Source organism: Sander vitreus, chromosome 11 (genome assembly GCF_031162955.1).
Source record: "Sander vitreus isolate 19-12246 chromosome 11, sanVit1, whole genome shotgun sequence".
In the NCBI taxonomy this organism is placed as follows: domain Eukaryota; kingdom Metazoa; phylum Chordata; class Actinopteri; order Perciformes; family Percidae; genus Sander; species Sander vitreus.
The window spans coordinates 18,566,305-18,576,438 of NC_135865.1; the positions used below are offsets into that span (position 1 = coordinate 18,566,305).

The window sequence follows — 10,134 nt, forward strand, 5'->3', positions numbered from 1 at the left end:
TATATATATATAAAAATGTTTTTCTCTGGGTTTCTATTTTATTTAACTCTTTCTACCTTTCTGTAAATGTAACATTTGTTCAAATGATTTGACTATTTCGAGGTTTGAAGAGAGGGTAATAATGCCTTTCTTTTGTTTTACAGCTATGAATGCATGTATATATGACCTTAAATGACTGAAGGCAGATCATACATGCCCGCACTGCAGTCACAAAATATTTGCTCTAATTGGTCATTGGGTCTACAGAAATGAATTTAAATCACTGAAGCAATTGCTCATCACATACTGACCATATGAGGACCTACAATATTACAGTGAAAACTGATTACTACTGGAATTAAAATTAAACTTCTTCTGATAGAGAAAATGAGACTGATAATATCTAGGCCTATACTGTATATATTTGTTAATACATAACATTGCACTTTCTTTTGTTCAGATTTACCCAAGTGTTGAGTTATGTATGCTAACATCTTCTGAGCAATACTTTGAGGGGAATAAGTATGTTTGTTTTTTTTCTGTCCCTTTTTGGTGAGGAACATGGTGAGTCCTTGCAGGAGCTTGGCATGACATGATTTAATATTTATATATACCCTTACAAATTGTGTCTGGCACATAGCATTAAAAACTTGTTGAATAATTATATTCAGCCAAAAAGAGTGCTGAGATAAAGTGGTCAGTAAGATAAGTGTGATATATGTGTTACTTCAGCCTATCAAAAATAACATGAGAACTTATTTCCTGTCCAACTACTTCTGTTTCAGTGCGATTTGGATAAGCTATAAGATATTCTCCCTGTCGAAATGTCCTGTTAAAACACAGCACACAGGATAGTCTAGGGCTGCTCGATTATGGAAAGAATCATAATCACGATTGTTTTGGTCAATATTGAAATCACGATTATCTTACACGATTACTCACTGACTTTTGGAAAGGCGTAATTATTAACAGTTAAACAAATCAACAGTGAAAACACCTTGAACTGTGAAATTTCCCTCTTATCCTTTGAGCCTTTTTTTTTTTTAATCTCCATTCAGAACACAGGACAAAATAAGAGTTGACTTAACAAAACGTAATGTGCAAAATAATCGTTTTTCTCGATTACTCTGTTTTTGGGATCGTTAGGAGCAGAAATTGTAATCGCGATTAAAAATCGATTAATTGCACAGCCCTAGGATATTCTTTTCTCGTAAATGGGCTGTAGTTGCTGTTTAGCAACTTTGGCTCCTGTGGTTTGGTAAGGAGCATTTGCTTTGTGTGTTGTTTGTTATTAAAAGGTGGGTGCAGATTTCTTTAAGTCCATCTTAGTACAACGCTGTAACACGTGCCCATATGTACACTGGAATGTTATTAGTGTGTCGCTGTAGTCCTCCTTTCCGTACTGATCCTGAAGAGAGAACGTTTCTCACGTAAATCCAAAATAATCCAAGAAGAGATGGGGATCAAAACACGCAGCCTCTTTTTATGCAAAAAGGTAGGAAGAGTTGAGCGGAAGCTAATATAAGGCTTCAGCAGTCGGAATAAGAGGAATGAAGTGGGTGTTTTCCTCCACCCAGATCAATAAGGAAACACAGTTTAACACTTCTGTCTAACTGACTGAAGCCTTATAGTAAGAAGACTAGATATTTCCCCCCCCGACTCTTACACTCTAAGCAACCAATGACTGTCCGCATACAAACGTGGGCATGTGACTATTGTATCCAGGCAGTCTTGAAAAAAATCCAAACCTATCTAATGAAGTGTGAGCTTTTTTAATCTAATGTGATTATTTGTTTTATATTATCAGCATCATAATTGTTACTTGGAGGATTCTAGGTTCTCATGTGGCAAAATGGCTTTACTCAATTGGAGGGCTTTTATTGTGCTAACTAACCTTTCCTGCATGTCTTCCAAGAGGTGGAGCTGAGTCTGATTGTTAAAACACTGTTATCTGCTCTTGCTTTCCAAATGCAGCGTGCTGCACTGCGGTGGTACTAAAGCCATTTGAATACAGACCTCCTTAGCCATATTTGATACTGTTTGTAAACGGTATGCTAAACAAAATCTAATAAACATCAAAAGACCAAATTTGTTTGTCAATATGAACTTGATTGGCTACTATGAATGTAAATTATGGTCTTAAATTAACAAGTGGGCTTTAAAAGAAATTGTGTATAGATGGTCTTTTCAACTTTTTTTGTGACTTTTTGCCACCAGTGACACAGAACAGTTTCAGACATGTTTGTATTATTTCAAACCCATAAACTGAGTTAGATTTATCTCATATGTTGGTAGAGCATATCGTCGATCTGAATTCCACCATGTGAATATACACTCATTTAGTTCCACACACTTTGTTTTACACACTTCTGCTGTTTGCATTGCACCATATCTTCATTCAAGTAAAGATGTGGGAACTTGTCATCATTCATTTGACTTATTGTTTTGGTGGCTTGCTTGAAGCAAAATGAATAACTAGAATATTGGGTTTATATCCTATCCAAATGTATTGTTACTGTTGATGAAAAGAAATGGAATCAAACTGAATGTCTTAATTTTTTTTTTATAAAGAAAATCATTTGCCAGGTATTCTGCAAATGCACTATGGAACATATTTTTTATATGTTCATATAATTGTTAATAGAGTGGAATTAATGCTGTTGGAAGTGTTGAGCATAATTTTGAATTTGCATTTGGAAGCTGGCATGTGATCACGTTGAGTCTTGGCAAATTTCTGTAATGGACCTGCACAGTGTTGACATTATTTGTGTACATCTACCATGACTTACAGTGAGTCCACAGTGAAGAAACATTAATGGGATATCTGAACGGTAAGACATCTGAATGATTCGACTTTATCTAGTCAGTTTGAGGGATTTTCCATTTTACTTGTTAATGTTTTTTTTCTATATCAAAACAATGTAGACAAATTCTTTTCTAAGCACACATTTTCACTTTCTATTTTCTGTACTGTAACATGCAATAAATTGATACATTAAATTGCTTGTCTTGTTATATTTGTTGTTGTAAAGAAGCCTTCTTAATGTAACAGTTCCAAATTCATTTATGTAACCTGGAATCACTTCACTTTTTTTTATTCTGGGTCTCTCACTTTCTTTGTTTTCCAATGTAATGTTGCCGTTCAAAGTGGAAGTAATTTTTGTACTTCCTTCTTTCAGTACGTGTTGGCTCCTCTAGCTGTCAAATTCTAATGTTACTGTGTCATTTTTAAGGTCTATTTCTCACCCCCTCTCCCCCCCCCCCCCCCCCCATTTCCGGACCTGACTGTCACTTATCTAACACCCAACCTGTCCTTCCTGTTTCCACTCTGCAACGATCACATGGGTTATTTCTTAGAATGTAGATAAGCTGAGATGTTGTTAAATCATTTTGCGGGAACAAGATGAAGAAAAAAGGGAGAGAGATGTGTCAAGGCTGCTGGTCAGGCAGGAAGCTGAATGTGGTTAGCTGAGTGTAACAGTAGAGAGGAAGCTGTTTTGCCCTTTTTTGTACAGTATTTCTTCTGCGTAGTCACTCAGACTCGACTGGAACCAGCTACTGAAGGACAAAGCGAGAGTTAGGGAAGTCAGTGGAGCTTTTAGACAGACATTAAGGTAAAGCTAGAGGCTTTATAGACAACATTGATGACAGAAGCAAACATCAACCATTGCTAGCCCCAGTCTGTCAGAAGAGAGGCAGCGTAGTTCAGGCCTAAGACTTGTCATGCTGCCAGTGTGAGCTTTCTGGAGATTGTATGGGCCCCGCGATGGCTTGTGTGGAGCCTGGGACTGGAAAAAGGACAGGTGAAGGGAGGCTGTCCTGGCCAGTTTTCCTGCTGACGCTAGCTGCTGTCACCTCCTCTTCTCTTTCAGCTTTTTCCCTGTACCAACTAGTGGCCCTCAGAGCTGAGGTAGAGGGGCTCAAATCAGAGGTTTGTCGCAGGAGAGAAGAGGGGCGAGAGGCCAAGCATGCAGGCCAGGTGAGAGACAATGAGTCAGGACATCTGCAACTGCACAGGATTGTAAAGACAGCATTTAACCAGCATGTACTGTTTTTCTACAAACTTTGTGTTTTTTTAGACTGAGAATATCAGTTGGAGAAGCAGCCAAGAGTCCCTGCACCAACCTGGGTCTCAACAAACTTTCACCCTGATAAGGAGGAGAAGATTGGTCCCCGGATCTGAGAGAATAGGTAAGACACGATAGGCTGCACCTGAGTCTGACAGGTCACTGCTAATGTGTAAGATGCTGATATTAGTTCCTTTAGTTAATTTGCATAGCGTGCAAGATGGGTGGGGTTTTACAAATCATTTGGTTCACTTGCAAAAAGACTATGCAATATATTCAAAGTGTGACCAATTTTATTGGTGTTAAAGTGTTAAAGTTGGTGATTAAGGTCTTCAATCTATCACTTATTATGATTTTATGTGATCATACTGTACGTTACAATAAGTTTTTTTATATAGCTAAAAATCACAAAATGTCTCAGAGGGCTTTACAATTTGTACACACCTACCTACCTGAATCTACCTTTAGATGCGTGATTTAGAAAACGAAAAACTACCCAAAAAACACTGTCCTCTTAAAAACAAACTAATAGCCAAGTGTTAAGCTCAAAAAGGCCCTGATTGGACGGTATAGTACTTTCTGAAAGTATAGGAACCTTCGGGGTGGGCATTGCAGGGATGACCGTCGGTGATTGGTCAAACAGCGCGTCTGCTTCAACGGCCTACTGCTTGATTAATAAAACAAGGAAGTACTCTAGTGTCGATGTATGACCATTTTAACGAGGGAAGAACATTTCTCTTTGATTGATAACATTAAAAGTAAAATTAGACATTTCTGTCGGGTTCCGGACTCATTTAAAAAAAAGACCAGAGGAAGAGAGATTCGCTCGAGCCAGCAGCCAAACTGAACTGCAGGCAGTAGACGTGTGTCTCGGGCGAGCGAGGGAGCGTGGCGGGGCTGTGAAATAAAATGTTATTTTCTGATTGTTTCACAGCTTTTACGTTCTAAAGCAGGGGTCTCCAACGTTGTTTAAGCTAAGGACCCATTATCTGAGAGAGGGTCGGATCAGGGACCCCCTACTACATATTTTATCAAATTTAGTTGCATATTAAAACTGAAGCAACAAAGCCTAAAGCTTTAATACATACCTTTTAAGTGCATAGAAAACTAAGCTATTAAAATAATTGTTGGTAGGATTTTAAAAATCATGTTTTAGTGTTAAACATGTGACAGTGAATCCTTAGGATGAACTGTATCCGTGGATCTTAGTGACAACATTACCTATAGGCCAGTAAGCCTATCATCGATGACTTTTTACAAATAGGCTGATTTATAAATAATATGTTGGATTCATGTTAAGACATTTAAATCTTTTTTTTAACTTTCAAAAGTTGCAAAGGAACTCCATTCATTTTGCCAGGTAATGGTCTAGTACGGTAAATGTTGCCTACTATTTAATTACTATAACACATTTTTTGCAACTTTTGACCTACTTATCCCCTTTCGAGGCACCTGTCTCATGTTATAGATGTGCAAAGTATTTTTCTGTAATGAAAAGACTTTTAAAGAATTAACAATAATTTGGATGCCCCCCTGCAGTAACTCTGAGGACCCCCTAGGGGCCCCGGCCCCCCTGTTGAAGATCTCTGTTCTAAAGCACAGTGAGACACAATCTATGTTGTTGGGGGTTTTTTTTAATTGTTTTTTTAGATGAAACGTGCAAGCACACTGAACTGTAGGCTGCAGAGTGTGTTTACCCCTGCAACCACCAGCAGCCCTTGTCCTATCATGTTGCTTTTTCATACATCAGCAGACTAATTTGCCTAATCTTCACGGGTCTTTAGACCATGGTGGAAACACAGATAACGATGGACTGAAGGAACATTTAAGTTCCTTAAAAATTATTACAAGAACTAAAAAGTACTTGGAACTCTATGTGCTTACCATCAGCTCAAGCTATTTAAAAATCCCTGGGGTCAGGACACCAATATTTAGTATGCTGCTGTTGCTGACTTTGTCATTGGAATTCCACCCAAAATGTCAAAAGGGAAGGAGCACAAGAAAAAAGACAGACTGCCATGGAATAAGCAACGTTAGGATTGTAAGGAACCTGCTGACCAGTTTTTTTTCTCTTATGTTTTATCATAGTTTCTCAGCCTTGCCTCCAGTTGCTGGCAAACAATAGCAGGAAAACCTTCCGGAAAGGTACCGTATGCCTGACCTGGGCTATAAATTGATGTAGTTTTTATTTACGTTTTACAATTTCATATTAGTTTTGGACTTTTGGAAGTTTACATTAAATGTACCCATTATTACTAATAGTAATATATTTCACACTAAAATGTACATAAACACACTAAAATGTATATAAACATATAAACTAATACCCCAATCAGACTCCGTTAACTGATTCGAAACAGGTTGACTGCTGGGATACATGTTAGTGCTTTGACATGTTTTCTGAAATATTCTTATTTCTTTGATCAGAATATAATGCGGAGCCGCACACAGGTATCCCCTGGCAGGCTGGGCTGAGGAGAGGCTCTGCCCTGGAGGAAGACGGAGACAGCATGTTAGTCAGAGAGGAGGGCTTCTACTTTGTGTACAGTCAGGTAGGTCTGTTTGTTGTCATTTCATAGTTTTTCCACAGGGAGGTGCTGTTAGTCTGTTTGCCAGATTTGACATGGTAGGGGATTAAGTCTACATACATCGCAGAATAAAGGGAGTGCTTGATCTAAGCATGCAGTTGGTTGACAGCCCTTGAAGAAAGGTCAGATACAGACAGAGACAATGCAAATGATGCCTGCACAATAAACAAAGTAGTAAATAATATTTCACCCACCTGACTGTTTATACATGTTAACACCCATGCATCATACCATACCACCATAACCCAGTATTTCTTATGTGCTCAGGTCTACTACATGGACAGCACCTTTGCAATGGGTCATGTGGTGATCCGGAGGAAGAGGAATGTGGTGGGAGACGAGCCTCAGTATGTGGTCTTGTTCCGCTGCATCCAGAATATGAACCCTGTGCACCCTTACAACACCTGCTACACAGGAGGTGAGTCTGAGTTATTGTTTATGTCGAGCTATGTTCCCCCTATTTTGCAACAGCTATTATGGGAGGTCAGTCAGTGTTTTTCAGTCAAGCTCTCAAGCACATGTGTGTGTGGATTGGCTCCATATGTGTGTCAGTAGTAGGGTATGGGTGATAGCTGTTTATGGCAAGAAAAAAAAAACATTACATTTGCATCCCTCAGGTATTGTGAAGCTGGAGGTCGGGGACCACTTGGAGCTACTGATCCCTCGTTCCACAGCCAACGTGTCCCTATATGGAGATGCCACCTTTATGGGTGCTGTGAAACTGGCTTAAAAACATGTCACCTCATTTTGGACCCGAGGGACACTGTTGTGGTAGGAAAGAGGTGCCATAATGGGAGCAAGAAGGGCACAGTTCTGGTGTCCTTGCCTGACCTATGAGGTGAGAAGAATACAGGAAGCAGACATTTCAGTACTGCCTGAATGATAGACTGTGTGACTAATAGCTTGTTCAGCCTGATGGGACACGAAGGGGACTATGAGTTGATTTCATTACTTAAAATACATCCACTTAGCTACAGCTGTATAATTTCCATTTCTACAACACATCATGACAAAAATTGTAATAACTGTCAGAATAAAGTCCTTTTTTTCCCTCAAATAATCACCAACACATGGCAAGATGTAACGTGAGACTTGACTTTGTCTGACTTTAAAGAGATGTGTTACTTGTGTGTCATTCTTATGTTTTGATCAATAATCTTTCCTACTGTGGCAGCAACATTACTGAAATTGTTCTCTTCTGCTTTGTTATTTTAGATATTTGAACATAATTCATCTGAATACCATAACATGATTTACGTAAGTTTACCTATATATGTCTAACTGATTAAAAAAAATCAGATTCAATAAAGTGACAGTTCTTGCACAAGATATGACATTATCTGGAATCTGGGTGGAGGTTGTTGTCCCTTTGTCGGCCACAAGTAGAAAAGAGTGGCAGAATATCCTGCCAGGCAGCAGAGAGACAAAAGGAGCTAAGGTTGAGCAGGAACAGTGGAACTCAGGTAAAAGGGCCTATTTTTAGATTGAGGCAAAACTGTACAGGCAGAAGATGTCTGCACATTCAAAGGTATTTGTAATGCCTGAGCAGCCTGGAGGAAATAGTATAATGTGGATGATTCTTCATGTTAAGTTAGAGGGAGAGGGAGTTACATCTAGGGCAGGATTCAGACACTTTGAACAATGGATTACCATGACTTTATACACATTTTCACAATCAAACATTGTTTGAATTATTTGTATACATGGAAATTACATGGTGTCAGAATTAACATACATAATATTTGAAGTAGATTATACAGTAAGTGGCGATAATTTAGTGCTATTTTTTAATACAGTGAAATCATATTGTCATAGTCACATCATGTTATTCTTTTATAAATTTCTGCTGCACAAATTAATGATTCACAGCAAATTGTTATAAAAAAAAAATTATATCCAAAATAATGATGTTTTGTTTTACACAGAACAGTTTTGCCTAATGAAAAGCATAATAGTAGAACACAGTTGACTGCATTTAAAATCAGTTTGATTATTTTACATGATTTTGCATGATTATAGATAATGAAAAAATATCAACACTGTGATATTTATCTCAAGCATATCACCCACCTCTACTTCACATAAACACAAATTATTGATTGGAAATACTGTTTCATTGAACTATATGTCTGGATGCTATCTGCACCTGTGGCAAGAAGGCCCCCCCACAAGTACTATATATCGACAACGTTCCACTTCCGGGATTGGTGAGGTGCAGCCGGAAATTCCGCTGGATTTCCCTCCTGTTATGCCGGATGTCCCACACCTTCCTCTTTCTTTGTGTTGGCATTCTAAACTCCGGTGGATTTCTGAGGACTATGGTTAACTGCTCCTCAGATCTCTGCAGGGTAAATCCAGACAGCTAGCTAGACTATCTGTCCAATCTGAGTTTTCTGTTGCAAGGCTAAAACAACTTTTGAACGTACACATTTTCCACCAAAACAAGTTCCTTCCCGAGGCTATTTTGCAGCGGCACCGTCATTATGTCCGGGGCCAGGCACCGCCCATGACGATTGTGATTGGTTTAAAGAAATGCCAATAAACCAGAGCATGTTTTTCTCCCATCCCAGAATGCTGTGTGGACTAACCAGACCCTCCTCCGCAGCATTGTGGAGGAAGGTCTGGCAGTGCGAGACTAACCCACATGTAACTCAGACACACAAATACACTGTGGTGATTCAACTAGGAGATTTGGAGCAAAATATAAAATGTAGTGTTCTGATAATTACGCAAATGTCAAAAATTTACATCTGGGGATTGATGCCCCATAGGTTGTTGTGGCAGAATGTCTTAGGGACATCCTCCCCTACCACAATATTTTTCTAGTGTGATTTTTGAAATTGACTCATTCTCTGCTAATGCTCTTTTTCAGATAAAAAAAAAATGTAGTGAAGAATAAACCATAATTTAGTCATAGACTATTTAAAATGTAAAAATGGTGGCATAATTGAAAATTTGTTTTACTTTGTTTCAAGCCTAAATCCGCACTGAAGTAGCCGATTCAAATTTACTTGACCTTTTAAAAATATGGTATTTTACTCAGTGGAAGAGAGTAAACATGCCTCTCTATATTGCTCAAGATAGGTCAACATCTTGTGATACTTTTTTCAGCCAGATATTTTCCAACATGTTCATTTTGAAGATATTAATATTTACAAATGTAAAATGTTTGCATTGGTGTTCTCCCTCTCTGTGTAACACAGACACAGACACACACACACACACACACACACATACACACAGGCCTTCTGTTCGTTGGGGCAAAGAGTTAGACAAAGCCCAGTGGGTGGTCACTTCTTCACTAGGCAGTCTGCCCTTGGAGTCATGGCTCCATTCGACAAGAAGAGAGACCAAAAGAAGGGGAGGGAGGAAAAAAGTCTAAAATAGAAGGCTGAGAAAGAAAGATTTGAAATGGCCTTAATGGGTAGCTGCGGTGTCCATTAGTGGAAGAGCAAGCGGAGGAGAAGAGAGAGGCTGTGAGGCTAAAACAGATAGAGAGA

General features: G+C 38.8%; 1 protein-coding gene across 2 annotated transcripts; it reads left to right on the forward strand.

Annotated features, from left to right (window-relative positions):
* The first annotated feature begins 3,293 nt into the window (after positions 1-3,293).
* On the forward strand, positions 3,294-7,973 carry tnfsf13b (TNF superfamily member 13b). Of its 2 annotated transcripts, XM_078262083.1 has the most exons (6): positions 3,295-3,958; positions 4,059-4,170; positions 6,135-6,191; positions 6,474-6,598; positions 6,902-7,052; positions 7,252-7,973. In XM_078262083.1, the coding sequence occupies exons 1-6, from the start codon at positions 3,734-3,736 to the stop codon at positions 7,362-7,364; spliced, it is 783 nt and encodes a 260-aa protein (XP_078118209.1). In that variant the 5' UTR covers positions 3,295-3,733; the 3' UTR covers positions 7,365-7,973. The 2 variants fall into 2 exon arrangements, with proteins under 2 accessions (XP_078118210.1, XP_078118209.1); XM_078262084.1 differs by lacking the exon at positions 6,135-6,191 and having other exon boundaries at positions 3,294-3,958.
* The last annotated feature ends 2,161 nt before the right edge of the window (positions 7,974-10,134 follow it).

Excerpts from the sequence above, each read along its gene's own strand:
- tnfsf13b (XM_078262083.1), top strand. The coding sequence starts at position 3,734 with ATGGGCCCCGCGATGGCTTGTGTGGAGCCTGGGACTGGAAAAAGGACA. Across the intron at positions 4,171-6,134 it reads CCCCGGATCTGAGAGAATAG|TTTCTCAGCCTTGCCTCCAG; the intron begins GTAAGACACGAT and ends GTTTTATCATAG. Across the intron at positions 6,599-6,901 it reads TCTACTTTGTGTACAGTCAG|GTCTACTACATGGACAGCAC; the intron begins GTAGGTCTGTTT and ends TTATGTGCTCAG.